Source organism: Metopolophium dirhodum, chromosome 1 (assembly GCF_019925205.1).
Source record: "Metopolophium dirhodum isolate CAU chromosome 1, ASM1992520v1, whole genome shotgun sequence".
Taxonomy (NCBI): domain Eukaryota; kingdom Metazoa; phylum Arthropoda; class Insecta; order Hemiptera; family Aphididae; genus Metopolophium; species Metopolophium dirhodum.
The window spans coordinates 50,914,987-50,932,987 of NC_083560.1; the positions used below are offsets into that span (position 1 = coordinate 50,914,987).

At 27.0% G+C, this 18,001-nt stretch overlaps 1 protein-coding gene and 1 pseudogene across 1 annotated transcript; one reads left to right on the forward strand and one right to left on the reverse strand.

Annotated features, from left to right (window-relative positions):
* Positions 1–1,734: 1,734 nt before the first annotated feature.
* LOC132939856 (uncharacterized) lies at positions 1,735–2,829 on the forward strand. The gene has a single exon (XM_061007260.1). The coding sequence runs from the start codon at positions 1,735–1,737 to the stop codon at positions 2,827–2,829; it is 1,095 nt and encodes a 364-aa protein (XP_060863243.1).
* Positions 2,830–5,624: 2,795 nt separating this feature from the next.
* On the reverse strand, positions 5,625–12,271 carry LOC132935621 (probable cleavage and polyadenylation specificity factor subunit 2; annotated as a pseudogene).
* Between the last annotated feature and the right edge of the window lie 5,730 nt (positions 12,272–18,001).

An 18,001-nucleotide genomic window follows, 5' to 3' on the forward strand; every position in this document is an offset into this window, starting at 1 on the left:
AAATATCTTATCTTTTGATTTTTTTTTTTTAATTTGTATATTGTGCATCCATTATGATAATTATTTAAAAATTTGAATTAAAATATATTCTTCTAACTTGTAACATATGCTATATATTATTATTTTTTTTGTCATCATCATTAATTATGGAACCATATTATCAGTGTCCTAACTTAAATATTACTTCAAAATAATTAATTTCAACTTAAAGGATATTTTATTTAACATTATTTTGTAAATTAAAGGAAGTTGAAGTTTTTGTCAGCCATTAAAACTGTGCTCGATTATAATACTAATTTAGTGTTGTTGATAAAATAATTGCATATATTAATATACTTTTATTTATTTTTAATTTTACAATATACATTGTATATGTATGCTGTATACAAATCATTATGAATCAAACTTCAACTCGCCAATATCTATGTTAAAATATTATTAACTATATAAAAATTGAATTGAATTATCTAAAATATAGAATTGTCAATGACATTCAAAACAATTTGGTTTAAATCAAACTCTTGTTTCTATGTTAAACATTTTAAATTTCTATTAAATGTATTTATTATATATTTTATATTTTTATGACGTATTATAATTTAAATGTCATCTATTTCATGGGTATAAAACTGATTCAAATTGTACATCTTGTCACAAAAATATTAGCCTTGTTATCTAGCTAACATTTTTTTTTTACCATAATAATATAGAGCAAAATATTGTGTTTAAAAATATAGAAAATTTGACGATTTAAAATCTATAGACCAGGGATATTCAAACTTTTTTATCCTGTGGCTCCTTTGTGTTTTTACAATATTTTGACGGCTCCCAAATTATTATGAAAAAATTGGAACAATACAAATACAATATGGGTGATAATACCAGTGACTTTACTACTGAAAATAAAACTTCAAAAAGTTGTGTAATATGTTTTGTTATCGGTTCCATAATGCCTTTAATGATTATAAATAATATTTATATTAATTATTTATGGATATACTCCATATTAATTAATGTATGGAGTATATGATCTGCATTAATATTGAATCCTGGTGCTTTGATGTGGCTCTCTTTGCCAACTCTCGCGATCCCTGGGAGCCGCTTCACACAGTTTAAATACCTCTGCCATAAACAATAGATTTATGTATTCAACAAGCTTACCACATATTATCATGAATTTTAATTGATTTATATACAATGTCAAATTTAAATAAATATGCTATTTTTAAAAGTAATGAGTTAGTATAAAATTTAATAATCTAGTCTATTATCTATACATATAATTATTTAGAAATTATAATATAAATAATTTATACTTTATACCTTCCCCTCCCCTCCGCTATAACAAACTGTTATATTTGATTATTGACTATTGTAATATGTTTGTGGAGATGTTACTACTAAATTATAGTATATTATATTATTTGATGATTGTAGGTTTATATATAAAAGTAATGAGATAAACTAACATTGATTTATGCTATTATGTGTTATATAATAAACAAATTGCAATGAAACATAAAAACTAAAATGCTTAAATAAAACAACAGAAACTACTCATTTCACATTATTGTTCTATTCATAGATTTATTAAAATACTGTATTTCATATAACATATTTATCTTCATAAGGGAGTACATAATATTAGACACAATCCATAACGCAGCAGCAAGACTGGCAACTGGAGCTTTTCGGTCCAGTCCCATTACAAGCCTACTAAATATATCCAATGTGATGCCCCTGCATATTAAACGCCAGGAAAACGTCATGATGCTGGCCATACAACTTGCTAGAAACAATATGGTATCATCTGTACAATCATGCCCGTCCATACAAGCAATTGTAGACGAAAATAATCTGAACCTCAAAGACATTATTATCTCCCAAACGCCCTTCTTTCCTCCATGGACCTCGATCTCTAATATGATAGACACAAGTCTTACCAGTCTGCCCAAAAACACAACCAGCTCACAAATTTATGTTCAAGAATTCAAAAACATTTTAGATCAGTACTCCAATTTTATAAAAATTTACACCGACGCATCCAAAGCTGAAAGCAACGTGGGAATCGCTATCATATACAATGACGTAGAAGAAATAACATACAAACTTTCAGTAGAATGCTCCATATACACCGCTGAAGCAATTGCTATTCTTAAAGCCCTTGAATATTCACTAGAAAAACAAAATAATAACTTTGTCATCCTAAGCGACTCCCTAAGCTCTATAATAAGTATTGCCAACACTCACAAACCTAATGATATATCAAAGAAGATTCAGCTTGCTATCTCTGCCCACCACGTCAAAGGAAATGTAGTAAAATTAATGTGGGTTCCAGGACACTCATCAATAAAAGGCAATGAAAAAGCTGACATGCTCGCTAAAAAAATAGCATTAACAACCCCCAACGGCATTATCACAAACATCTCTGCTCACGATGCTAAACGCACAATAAAACTCATATCAGCAAAATCCTGGCAAAACCTGTGGTCCACACAGAGAACTAAACTTAATGAGATAAAGCAATCAACCCTACATTGGCCAAACAACCACCCAAATCGGAAAATAGAATCCAGCATCAATAGACTCCGAATAGGCCACACCAAACTCACTCATGGTTACCTAATGTCTCGTGAGGAACCCCCTATATGCTCATCCTGTGGCGTCAAGTTAACGATCAAACACATCATGACCGAGTGTAACACATACCGCGATGCAAGGGAACACAACCAACTTCCGGAAGACATATTTGAAAGCCTCGGACCTAACCTACCAGTCTCCAATATAATAGCCTTCCTTCAACAATCTGGTTTGCTCAAACTAATCTAATAATCTGTACATATTAAATCATATTTATATTATTTTTTATCGTTCTGTATTTTTTTTTTTTCCCTCTCTTTAACACATAACATGTTGTAACACTATTATACATTATATATCCCAATGGCCTTGCTGCCGAGGGTTTTGTTTTCTTAATAAAAAAAAAAAAAAAAAAAAAATATTATCTTGTTAATTAAAAGGTTTTCAATCCCCCCCCCCCCCTTCGCCAAGATTATGTTCGCAAATTTCAAACATGTCAATAATTAAATAAATATTATTATATGATTGACATGTTTAAAAATTGTAGTTGATTTTTATGTAAATTAAAATGAATATTTTAACATTTAATTGAAGTATCTGTTTGAATGCATTACTGTTTTTGTAGAAAAAACTATCTATTACAAATTGTTGTGACAGTTCTCCATTAGACCTTTATTATTATTTATTCTATCGATGTCTTTCTTCATTTTCCAATTTTACTGGTGTATTATGTTTGTATTTACGAAAGCCAATGACACGTATTGTCTCACATTCGTACAAGTTAATAGTTTCATATTTGTATTACTATTTTAAATCGAATGAAATCAAGGTCAGCATATATTACTAAGAATTTTATTTAAATTATTTGTTACCTACACATTGATTAAATTTGTCTATACATAGGATGTATAATTAATAAATTAAATAAAAATTGTATTGAACATTTTTAATTTATTATATCGATTTTACATATATTATAAAATATAATAAAATATTAATATAATTTTAAACAACCCATGAACAAAAAAATATATGTGTAATCTCAGAAAAATCCTTAATTCCTAAATTTATAAATTATAATATTCTTGTGGTAATACTTATATAAAAAAAATGTAACATCTCAGTCTACATTAAAAATAATTTCTCATGTGCCTCCAGCTGACTTAATCGATGCTAATAATTTCAGCTCAAATGACATTGCATTTTGTATCGATACAATTTTACAACGTTCTGAAATTAATGATATATTAATTCATTTTTGGAATCCAGATTCTTGTATTTCCAATAAGTAAAAAAAGTTTAAATTGCAAATAAAATTGAATTGACAAATACAAATGAAAACTAGAGCTTATATTTTTTTTGTTATGCTTTAGTAGTTTAATTTAAATTTTTAAATTATAAGTTAATATAAAAACAGATTAAAATTGAATTTAAACATTTTATACTGATTTATAAAGATAACCAATGAAAATTATAAAACTGGTACACATGGTAAAACAGTATTCAACTAAACAATATAAAATTAGATATGCAACGAAAAATAGAAATTAAACTAATATAAAATGTAATGTACTATAAGCTTAATAATTAAGTTATGGTGATTGGCGGAAATGCTCTGCAATGAATTCAAATTTCCAATAAACGAATCATTATATTATGAGTTATATACACAATATATTATAGAATATTTTGTAAGATATTAAACAAAAAAATAAATTAAAATAAGCAATTCAATTTGGTAGGTATTGATACTGTGATTAGTTGTGTGATAAATCATAATGAAGAAAAAATCAACAAAATATATTTTAGATTTTTGAACTTAAATATGATAATAGTACTCACCTTAATAATATAATAAACAATTGTTTCTTTATTACCTTTCTAGAATTTACAAATAATATGTGGACACGTTATTTATCTTTACTATTATTTGATTAATGCTGATCCTCATTCCTTACTACTTTAATTTCATCAATTCTTCAAGTGCTAATCTTTTATAAATTATAATCTATATAAATGTAAATGTTATAGAACTCTTTTAAAAGACCGATTATAATTTCAATTATAAACAGTTATAAATATTTCTTTAAGTGATATTTTTCTCTACTAAAGTTATTTGACATTAATAATGTAATATATTATATTGATTAATATAAGTTATTTGTATGTAGCAACTATCTAATTTCATAAGAGTGAACGAATGTTATGAGATATTGTAAATGACTCAGGACAAATAGGACATATAATGAAAAATAAAGCATTGTAATCTATTGATTCATTAAATCTCAAGTTGTATTCTATGAAAAAATGAAGTACAATTATTTGTTTTTATCAAACTATACAATTAGTAGACCAGTCTATAATAAAAATCCATTTATTGAAAATAACATACATAGCATTCAAAAGTGTAATACATTGATATTTATTAAAATAATTACTTAATACATTTTAATATTATTAAAATAGAAATAAATAATATTATGAGGACTCATGGGTCTAGAATTAAAAGGTTCTAAATCACATTTTTTCAAAAGTCACTTTTTAACTAAAATGGTTTTAGAATGCAGAGGTGCATCTTTTAAGCTAACATTTATGATTATACGATCATTATTGACAATTTTTTTAAAACTAAAAGGTTCTAAATCGCCAACAATTTAATTATAAACACAATTTAATCAAATTGAATACGCTCGGTTAATGGAACCAAATTATTAACAATACGTTAGTATGAAAAGGTTCTAATTAAATTAATCACTACCAATAATAAGCCTAATAATTATTACATTTATTCATATTCAACAGAATTTTACGATCGAGATATAGATTTCGATGTTTCATGATAGAAGATGGGTAGCAATGAGAAAGCATTATTCTGAAAAGGTTTCAGCTAACAATAATAAAAATAATAAATAAGATTGAAAAAGTTCTAATTGAATATATTTTTTTTATTTTAGGATGAAAAGGTTCTAAATATTCTAATATTGTAGAACCTTTTCATACTAAACATTTTATAATTTATATTTTATTAATTTGTATATCAACCAATACACCAAATTATTATTAAAATGTTGTGGATTAAACTATACAAGTTTCTGCATGCTTTAGAACTTAAATTTTTAAAATATTTTGTTAACGGAGTAAAACATTTGAACTCAAACCTAAAAATTGCTCTCCTGGACAATTTCATAAAAATGATTTAGAACCTTTTCATTCTAGACCCACGAGGTACAATAATATCTATTGAAGTTTTTTTTAATAAATTATCATAATCATGACGTTATCAACTTTAAATGTATTTGGTAGTCATATTAAATGATAATAAACTGGCTGTATAATAAACTGCGTATGTAATAATATTGACGACTAATAACTCCTTCAATCAAAACTTTTCCAGAAGAATTCTACAAAAGAACAAAAATATTTAGATAAATTAACATTTGCCTATTAATCTCTTGGAAAAAATATAAACGCCATAATATTTAATGTTAAGTTGAATAATACAATTATTGAATTAAAACAAATTGAAAGAAAAAATGTATTATATAATTTATATTAACACTTAAGACCAACTTTTCAAGAAATAATTTTGTCTTTCCACAATATTCTAAATTTTAAATTGTTGTTAAGAAGCCATCAAACTCGCATAACGTATTGTTTCCATCTACAAATGTACAATTATAATGTACAATTGCATTCAGCACAACCAATTTTTTTATGTCTGCTTTTATATTATAATTATTACTAGTTGACCTATTATCAAACTTAAATGTAAGAATACAGGATTTTATTTCTATTTTGATTTAAAGTGAGTTATATTCCTCTTTATGTTTTCATATAATAATATAAAATCATTATTTAAAGTGAAACCAACCTTCATTTTCCTCCCTGTTATTTGAGTTAAAAATATGCTATTGAGAACATTTTTTTCCATTGAAACATATCTTACAATTATTTTGAAAAATTTCAGAGATCAAAAACAATATATTTAAAATATTATAAATTAACATTTTACTGTAATATTTAAAAAGAATGTTGAACATGTTTTAAAGAACAACATGACTCAATGCATAATACAATATAATACTCACTCTACGAACACAAACTATACGATTATAGCACCATAAAACACCATTTGAAAGTTCACAGGGTACATTATTTTTGCATAAAATTTGTTTAAAATCCGACAGTTTTAAATGATTAATAAACACTGTCTTGCGAGGACCAATTTCCTATGAACAAAATGTATGTATTATTCTATACACCAATGATTATTTTAAGAATAAAAACAATTAAATATAGAACTTACATGATCTGATAAAGGTTCAAGTGTAAACATTTGATCATCTATTTTTGGTACTATAAATACAAATAAAAAATGAAAAAGAAATGTACTAATTTATTAGTCTATTTAAAAAATAAAAATGAAATATTTACTCTTCTTGGGCACAACATTGTCAATGTCCGTAGTATCATCACAACTTTTTAATTTTAACTTGGCATTAATATAAGCTAATTCACCATTTGGTCCTTTTTTAAAATTAATAGTGGAAAGAAGTGAATCTGTTAAACGTACCTAAAATTATCATGTTATTCAATTTTATTGAAAAAAATTACATCTTGTATTATAAAGATTTATTTTTACCTGGTAAATATTAGAATCAGATGTTAAATTCAAACATTGTCCAATTCTTGGTGTAAAAACTTTACTATCTAAAAATACTTTGGCAAAGTCATAAACAACCTTAGTGCTATAAAGATTGCCCCTTATTAATATCAAACGTCTAGGTTTTAGTGCAAGTACAACTTGTTTTAAAGACTCTCCGTCAGAGCGACCTTCATAATCAATTTGTACAATTTTTGCTGCCACATAAATATTCTGTTCAAACTCCACACACTTGGATGGAAGATCACATAAATCTACTTCTTCATCTTCATCACTTATTTTATTTTGTTCATCTCCTGAGGTTGTTTCAAATTTAATGAAATCTTCTTGTCTAAAATTAAAGATAGGTAAATTTAAATTATAATTGTTAAAAATATCTCATAATTATACTATATGATTACACCATACTGGTCAAATTTCAATTTTTCTTCATAATATGGAAACATAGGCGGCAATTCTTTTGTTGAAGATTTATTGAGGCTTGATAAATCATCATCTACTACTAAGTCATGTTTTCCTCTCATAGCTCTTGTTCATCTTCAGAATCAGAACTGTCTGGGTCACTAATAACATTGGTGAATTTCACATATACTTTAATGTAAAACTTTCATATACTAATACAAGCATAATACAAATATAGTAATGATTTGATAATTTTTTTTCGAAAATTACATTTTATTAGCTTCCATTTTTTTGGCGTTCTGTTTGATATTATATTCATCCAACTCATTTTCGTCTAAAGGAACACGTTTCTTGACAATCAGTTTTATGTACCTATCACCACCCTCGTCAATTAAGTCTCGAGCTAATGTACCTGGAGCAGTTCTATAATAATGATGAAAGAATTAACATTGTTATTCATAAGTAGTATACTTATAAAATACCTGTCTGCAAGAATAATACTGTTTTTTGGATTTGAAACCCACATAATAAAAACTTCTCTTGAAAATCCACTTTCGAGATCTCCATTGCTAGCTAATACAACCTTATTTAAGAATAAAATTACATCAACTTAATTTACTAAATATTGATATTACAAAAAATATTCAAGGACAAAACTCTAGTATCTAGTGTTTAAAATATAAATTATGAACCATTGTTAAAAAAATACTTTTTATACCTAGTAATTTTAAAATTAAAATAAGTAAGGTCACTTTTTTAAGTTCATAAAATCAATTAATAACCTTGTTTCAATATGACTATTGTATACTTATATGGAGTGTTTAAAAACAAAGTACAATGCAAAAGGATGTAAAAATAATAAATGTTTAGTTTTCAATAGTCAAAAATATTGATTTTCTTATAATTCAGAAGATTATAATCAAAAAACTTATAACACCAGGTTGAGTACTCAAAGTTCTATCCTCGAATCATGTCATAATCTTTTCTATCATTTTGGCACCATAATGGTGCTGCTGAAAATAATGTGACACAAAATATTAGGTTAATATTTTCACTCAGTCACATAGTGCTAATTGATAAATAATTGATAAATAATAATGAACTTTATTGCAACAACAACAGTACATACATAATAAGAAATAACAAAAATAACACGATTTACATATTGCAGCACCCCCTAAAAGCAAAGCTTGTGCTGGGGGAGCGAGTTCTTTTGACTTACCTAATTGTTTCTTTTATTCAGATAAAAGTTTGTAAAATCATTTTTCAGAAGTATTTTATACCTATCTGACTTTTTAATTCAAACAAAATAGCTATACTGCATGTATTTAATGCATGTCACCATAAACCATACGCTAAATAAAAATGTGCATGTACTTATATATGAGCTCATATTTCTTTGTCGTTAGATATATTATTATAATTTTTATTTAATGTATAATGTAATATAAAATATGACATACTTTTGGTTCAGAGACTTTGTTAAAATCATTCATGTTATGATATAGTTTTACATGCTTAAAAAAAAATGGATTATTCCTTGCACCTTCAAAACTTTTCATCAGTTTATCACTCATCCACTCAATCTAAAAATTAATTTTTTTTCAAAATCATATAAAATTATAAAAAAAAATAATTCAAGTGGAAACTTACTTGAGACTTTGCGAATTCCACAGTATTGTAACTAACATTTGTTAAAAATACTAATGAGTACATACCAAGACCAGATTTCTTATTAGACCAAAATTGGTCCAGCATATGCATCAATTCTAAAACACGTCCCGCTGTATCAATAGCTATTAAAACATTGCCTTTGACACGGAGTGTTGTCAATAAACAAGCTGAAAAAAACTTATTTTAAATTTAATATACATTATGACAGAATAAGTATTGAACCAACTCATAAAAGCTTCATCGCGAGATCTACGTCTGAGTTGTGCATAAGCACCATTAAAACAATCCAATATTAGTAATGATGGTCTTCCGAGTTTTTCTAAGTCGCTACCATTCAAATGAGTTTCTTTTTTATGATTAAAATCTACAGCATAGACAATATCCTCTTCGCCAACCTTAGATATTCTCCAAATTGTACCACCAACCATATGGCCAGCAGGCAATGCTACTATTCTTAAACCAATTCCTTTACCTAAATAAATCAACGGAAAAAATCATTAAAAAAAAAAGTAGGTAACTCCTCTGCTGTACAGTAGAAGTTGGTGTGCCTCAAGTAGGCTCTGTAATGGATGTGTTAAATTTGTATACAATGATAAACAATTTGAGCTAAGATGGTCTAAATTTTTGGTAACCAAGGTTACCGAATAATTATTTTTATAATAACATTACAATTTTAACAAATATTAATACTTTTTTTTTAGTTTTTCTCTACAAGAAACCTCAGTCAAAGATGATGATCAGAGCATGTTTTATACTAGAAGAAATGTATTTAGAAACTAAAGAAACTAACTTAAATAAAAATCAGACATCATCATAAAATTTATACATTTATCGTTATGCTCGGAATCCCAAATATATAATTGATTTAACTAATTAAACATAATTTAGAATTCACAAATACTAATAAGTTGTAGGTACTTAAAAGATATTAGAAATCTTTCCAATAGACTTGGGTGACAATTTTATTTGTTTCTTAAAAAAAAAAAAAAGTTTATCAGCTGTAATATTTAACATTTTTTAATTTTTAGTATATGATATGATCAAATTTAGGTATCAACTAGTAGTAGAAATATCCAAGTTAAAAAGGTCAATAATTAGAAATGTCCATGTCAATTACCACAAAATGTATTAAAATATTAGTTTTACAATACCTACATAAAAAATTATACCATTGTACCAATAAATTAAGTATTAGTTTAAATTATTATTATTAAAATGTATTTAAGATATATAGCTAAAAATTTAAAAATGTACATAATAATATTATTTGTTACTAGCGTTTGGGACTTATTGCACTATAAATACTTAAAATTATTTAATAAAATAAAACAAAATATGCAGCTAAAATAGTTTTTATTTTTAAAAAAAAACTCATCGTATATAATTTTAAAATGTTAAAACGTCAAAAGTAATTGATGATTCATGAATTAATAAAGGATTAATTCAGATATAAATTGTTTAATATAACTATTATTTGATATTTAAGAAATTTATAAATAAAACAAAATTACGTGGTTAAAAAAAAATGTTTACCTCCATTTTAAACGACGCTGTGCACTGGATTAAGATACAAATTTACAATCTATGTATGATACTAACATGACATTGTACTGATTTTAAATTATTTATGTTAGGTATATAGAATTTAGATATCATTAAATTTCTAATCGTATAATTTTTGATAGCAAAGTCGATTATTAACCAGCATAATAAAGATAAATTTTTTTGGGAAATAATATTAAGACGTCATCTAAACCAACAGTATTATATACATAATATATAAAATTAATATTAATAAAATTCAAAAAAATGCACTTGTATACTAACAAATTTTAAATTCTCCCCTACTCCTAAAATATGACAAACTACGCAAAAGAAATGCAATATGAACCTTGTATTTAATTTCAATTTTCACAAAATAAATTTTGAATTTACATAGAATGATCTACAACCACTTCAAAAAAATATATAAATGTAACTAATGCAAGAAATACCAAATTCTATTCAAAACCATACAGTTAATAAAAAATTCTTAACATGAAATAGTTTTAAAAAAAATATATAACAGATATTTCTACACAGTCATATTCCAAACATGAAACATTAAACATTCTCCTGTAATTTGATAAAAAAAAAATTTGAAGAGGTTCACCTATATTACTTTTACACAACTATGCCAAATTTTAATCGCATGCTTTTAGTTAACATCCGGAATAAGTGGAGTATGAGAATTATTCACTAATTTTGAGAAGCTCCGTCCTTCAGTTTGATTATTAAGTAGTCTATCAATTGTACAACAGCATGTACATTCAAATAACCTGGCCATTTTTACCTGGATGTTTCTATCTACAGACCAATAGACCATTTTATATGTACACACCTTTTAATGAAACAATTTGATTATATTTTACTAGTATAACTTTATCGAAAGCAGCATCCACATCATCTAAATTAAATAGATTAAAATCTTCCACATTGCATAAAGACTAAGAAAAAAAATTATGATTACATTGAAATATTCAATACATAAGAAAAATATTATTAGTAAGATCAATTTAAAACCGTACTTCATGTAAGTCATACATAAACATTTGGCCCATTTGGTAAACAGGTATAGTAGCATAGACAGGACAGTTTAAACCGCACTTGCCAACAAGGTACGGCAAAATTCCAAGATGAAAACGGTCTGGGTGTGATAATAAAACTGCATCTATTTGATGGATGTACCAACAAACCGACATTACATTATAAATGTTAAAGTTTACATTTGTACATCGTTTAAAAAAAAAACGGTTTAATCAACCTTTTTAATTTATTTACAACACCCATGCTAAAACGTTCATCCCATCCACAGTCCAACAAGAATTTAAAATCGTCGATTTGTAATAAATAACAGGGTGGCGATTCATCAAGCGCGCCCGACAAGGTATAACATTTTATTATTGACGTCATTTTATAAAAGGCAGCAAGATTAATATCATCCAGTAGTTAAAAATAGCTACATCGGGCGATTACTGAGTAGTGAGTACTGACATCAACAATATTAGTTAGGTATTTGACGCAGTGTAAAGATACTGAGACGCAGTGAGATACAGTGTTTCCAGATTTAAACTGTGTGATTGCAAACGGTAATCGCCACTCAGCAGAAAGAATCGAATATTCAATGATATTTTTTATATATTTCATGTATATATTATTATATCAATGGTTGGCGGGGTTGGGTGTAGCGGTCACAGCCATCCATAGCATCCATCATCATAGCAGTGTTGTTATTTCTGACAACATAAAATATGTTTATTCGCATATTTATACAATATATTATTATAACACAAAATTAAATTAAATTGCATATTTTTAAAAAAAGCATAATTACCATAATTATTAATAAATGAATACATTATTCATTCAGAAAATCACAAACAATGTAATTTTTGTGTATTATTCATCAATCCATTATCATCATAAACCTATAGGCTATAAACTAAGTTATAAACTTAGTTTATAGCACGAATTAAGATATACCTTAGATATACCTAGATATATCTTAATTCGTGGTTTATAGGAACATGATTATCATACAATAATTGTTAAAATTCAATAACCGATCACCCAACCTGTAATTCTATTGCGCATGTGCGTACAGCGCACTAAGTGGGACCACTGGAACTAAGCCCATGCTCTATTAGTATAAAGCATGAACTAAGATAGTATATTATCTTAGTTCGTGGTATAAAGTATGAGCTTTTCCCACCCATAGATAATATAAGAATAGATCTTATATTATCTATGTTCCCACCTGACTGCACTGAGTGCACTCAGCACTATCTAGTGCACATTATCTACACGTCGACTATATACACGTGGCCACCGATGTAGATACCACACCACACTGGTGGACCTGAGAACTACACTTCATTGGTGTAAATAATGGTGTATGATATTCAAGTGTAGAACATGTATTGCATTATGATAAGGATAACATATATAATTTTCCTCATCACCAAAAAGAGTAAAGTCTAGAGCTAGAACTATCTACTGTTACAACATTGTAATTAAAAAAAATTCATTAAAAAAAATTTTATTGTCGGCACCACTCCGTCTTATATTATACGACCGTGGTCAGCACGGTTATCAGGTTGTGTATCAAGTATCTACGGACTACAACTGTGATTGTCACTCATAATACTCATCCGATATAAATTACTTCGAACCACGATGTAGAGAAGATATCTTCTCTATATAGTGCTTCGAACATAAACTTTAGTACTGTACCGATATTATATAAAATTACTCCCACGTATTATTTGCTGATAGAGATAACTACACGATAGTCCATAAGTAAAAAAGTAAAAAAGAACATAGACTTATACATTTTATAGATTTTATAGTAAAAAGTATTAACCACACGGTCCAGGTCTCCACGATGTAGAGAAGATCTTCTCAGAGTTTTTTTTTGTATATACAGGCTCTAGTTACCTACTTGTAGGCAGTTGTGGCCTTATAATTAAATATATATTCCGGTAAAAAAGTACCTATCCGCCCATGTTAACCAAAGTCTAGTTTTAATAATCTTTTTGTCACGCATGCACCGAAAGTTTGGTTTTCGATAGCGGTTTAAGCGTTGGAAAGCGTCCTTTTTCCGTCCAGCGGGTGGTAAAGTGGGAATCCCTAATAGTGCCGGGCGGTAAAGTGGAAATCCCAAAAAATGCCGGGCGGTAAAGTGAAAATCCCCAAAAGTGCTGCGCGCACATTTCACGCGCGACGCACGTATGCCCTGCACAAACAGTCACTGAAATCTGTCGTCGGTTCCTTACAAATTATAAACTTTTGGTTTTATCTCATAATCATATTATAACCTCCATGCGTGACGCTGAAAATAAATAAAACCAAATCGTTTATTTCATGAAATATATTGTTGTCGTATAATTATAGTCTAGTTGTTGCATAGATCCCTGCATTACCTTTGCCGTTATCGATGAATGCAGAGGCGTGACAAAAAATAGTATGTGTGGCTCGTGCGGGAAGGCAATTTCAGTCTTGGGCGAAATGCAGGCCTCACCTGCAGCTCGTGCCGCACACGTCGCCCGCGACTGAAATAGCTCACTTCCCGCCCATGCCACACAATATACTATTACCTACCTATAAAATAATACGACACATAGTTTATTATTAAAAAGTTTGTTAAATTTTTAAAATTAAATAAATTAGCAATTCACCTCTGATAACTGTATAACTGGACATGAAACCCAAAATATAGAAAATAATGACTATGAACAACATTTAAATTCATAGATGAAATGGTATTACAAAATAATATCGACAGAATAAAAGATCTCGCTCAAAGTAACCCTAACAATTTGATGCTCAAAAATATGAAAGTTAAACAAACAATTGGAAAAAATAACATAATTATCTGATTTGACAAATTTTAATTTCAATAAACTTCTTCGTGCAAATCTTATCGGAACGCAACCAACTTTCAGATCCAGACGCAAACGACTCATAACTGCTGGTGCTAAACGCATCCAAGCAGGGCAACCGTCTTCTAAAGAACAAAACATCAAGCAAAAAAAAAAAACAGAAGGTTTGAAGTTTAGGTAAAAATTTACTGAACAATTTGCCACATACGAAATCTCATTAACAATATTTTAGTTTTTACTAATATCCAGTGTTTTTCTAGTGTCTTCTTAGTCTACTAATGTTAATTTAACAAATTATATTATTATAAAATATTAAAATATTAAAATAAATCTTTATCGAGTTTTATTTAGTTGCTTATTTAATATTTAATATTCTTGCGTTGGTATCCACTAGTATTTTTCTAGAGTTTTCTAATGTCTAATGTTTTTAAACAAATCGAGGTTTATTCTTGATTTTTAATCCAACATTAAGGTATTTAGGTCACTCTCCTAATGCAGCTATAAATGTCTAAATGTTTTAATATTATAAAATAGAAAAATATTGAACATTTAAAAAAAAAATTGTAGATATTATATTATTTTTGCCATAGGTAAAGTCATAGGAATTAGTAACATATAAAGTTGTATGCTACAACTTCCGAACCCTTATAATTATAACCAAACTTAACCTAGCCTTGATTTAGGTATATTAATAATCTTCCCATTACAATTTTGTTACTAAGTTATTTTAATCATTATCACACTATTATTGAACATAGTGTAATATAATTTAAACTAAGTGAACTGTCTATAAGATACACCTGCATAGTAATAGTTAGGTACTAAGTCTAAACTAAAACTAATAAGATGAAAGTATAGAAAGATACAGAAATTTAAATATTAACTTTATTAAAATAATTATAAGTCCAAATAATAACGTTAATACTGAACATAGTGACCAGTCTCGAAGAGCATCCCCCGGCTACCAAAATTCCATAATTCTCTATTCTTTTTTTTAATATACCTACCACTATACACACTGGGTGGTCCTTATTTTTGAACCATTCTAATTGTTGATGACTGATGTAGGGCCCCCTAACATTTTTTATTGTTATAAGATAATAATTTTGGTTAAATTTGGTCATGACTAGTAATTGACTACTACACCCCTTCTCGTTTAGACAATATATTGCCTTAGCCATCCACCTCGCGTGGTGAAAAGCTCCTGGTAAACGAAATGATTTATTACTTCTTAACACCGTAACCAAGGAAAAACAATATTAGATTTAAAAAAAAAAAATTATGAATTCTTAACTAATTATTTGCTTATTTTCGTAATTTCACCGTATTTTGTCCAGATTTGAACTTTAAATGCTTATAAAAAAAACTGTAACTAAGGATTTTTAATATTTTCCAAAAGCTATTGTAACAATATATTAGGAGCCTTGTATTAAATTGCCAAGCTTTTTACCCGACAAAATAACATTTTATTGACATTCATAGAAAAACAAACTAATAAAAAGATGGGTAAGTGGATGTCGCTCTGCTGTACAGTAGGTTACAAGTGGGTCACTGTAATGGATGGTGTTAAATTTGAATTCAATGATATAATATCATTGTATAAGAAAAACGATTCTGAGCGAAAACAGTCAGTCAGCCTATGATATTACCAAGTATATTTGATGATATTATTGTGAATAGAGTAATTTATAAATAACCTATTTACGTAAAAAAAATTGTGGCTATGTATTTTTAATATTTTTCAACTGCTATTAGAACGATATATCAGGAGTCTTATATTAAATTTGTACCCTTTTTTACCCAACAAATAAAATTTTATTGATATTTATAGAAAAAAAACTAAATAAATTGAAAACTGACAATGTCCGTAAACAACTCAAGAAGAGTCAAATTATTTTCAAAATTTTATCGTGTATAGAAAATGCTACTATAAACATTCAGTGAAATTTTCAAGTATCTACAGTCATACATTTCATAATTACAACAAAATAAGAAAATCGTTACATGAGAAATCGAGTGAATATCAAATGTTGTAAAAATATGAATTTCAAACGCTCATAAAAATTTAATTTGACTTTCTTGTAGACATTTTTTTTTTTTGATAAAGGTAGACAAACTTATGGAAAATCTTGTATTACATTTTCAAATCTTAGATTTAAAAAGAAAAATTTTTATGAATTCTCAACTCAAAATAATTTGCTAATTTCCGTATTTTGTCAAAATTTGTACTTTAAGTGCATATAAATAAAAACTGTGACTAAGGATTTTTAATTTTTTACATCTGCCTTTGAAACAATAACCTAGGAGCCTTCTATTAAATTTTCAAGATTTTTTAACCTACAAATAAAATTTTATTGATATTTATAGAAAAAAAACTAAAAAAAATGGAAACTGAAAATGTCCGTAAACTATACTATTGAAGATCCAACTGCTTTTACTGTAAGATTAAGGAAAAACGGTAAATTTTAAGCAAAATCTGTTTTTGAGAAAATCGATTTTGGTTTTTGACGTAACTCTAAAACAAATTAACGTATAAACATGAAATTTTCACTGGTTGTTTATATTTGCTATTTCTATACACGATAAAATTTTAAAAATATTTTGATTTGTTTCGAACTGTTTAGGAACATTTTCAGTTTCCAATTTTATTAGTATTTTTTTCTATGGATGTCAATAAAACTTTTTTTTTGGTTAAAATAGCTTGAAAATTTAATAAAAGACTCCTACTATATTGTTACAATGATATTTGAAAATATTAAAAATCCTTAGTCACAAAATACGGAAAAATCACGAAAATTAGCAAATTATTTTGAGTTGAAAATTCATAAAATTTTTCTTTTTAAATCTAAGATTTGAAAATGTAATACAAGATTGTCCATGAGTTTGTTTACCTTTATCAAAAAAAAATGTCTGATTTTTTAGAAAGTCAAATTAAATTTTTATGAGCGTTTGAAATTCATATTTTTACAACATTTGATATTCACTCGATTTCTCATGTAACGATTTTTTTATTTTGTTGTAATTAAAAAACCGTATGACTGTAGAGACTTGAAAACTTCACTGAATGTTTGTATTAGCATTTTCTATACACGATAAAATTTTGAAAATAATTTGACTCTTTTTGAGCTGTTTATGGACATTGTCAGATTTCAATTTTTTTAGATTTTTTTTCTATAAATATCAATAAAATTTTATTTTTTGGGTAAAACAGCGTGAAAATGTAATACAATGCTCCTGATACATTTTTTTTATAAACATTTAA

What these genes read in the sequence shown, in the direction of transcription:
- LOC132939856 (XM_061007260.1), top strand. Translation starts at nt 1,735, where the DNA reads ATGCCCCTGCATATTAAACGCCAGGAAAACGTCATGATGCTGGCCATA.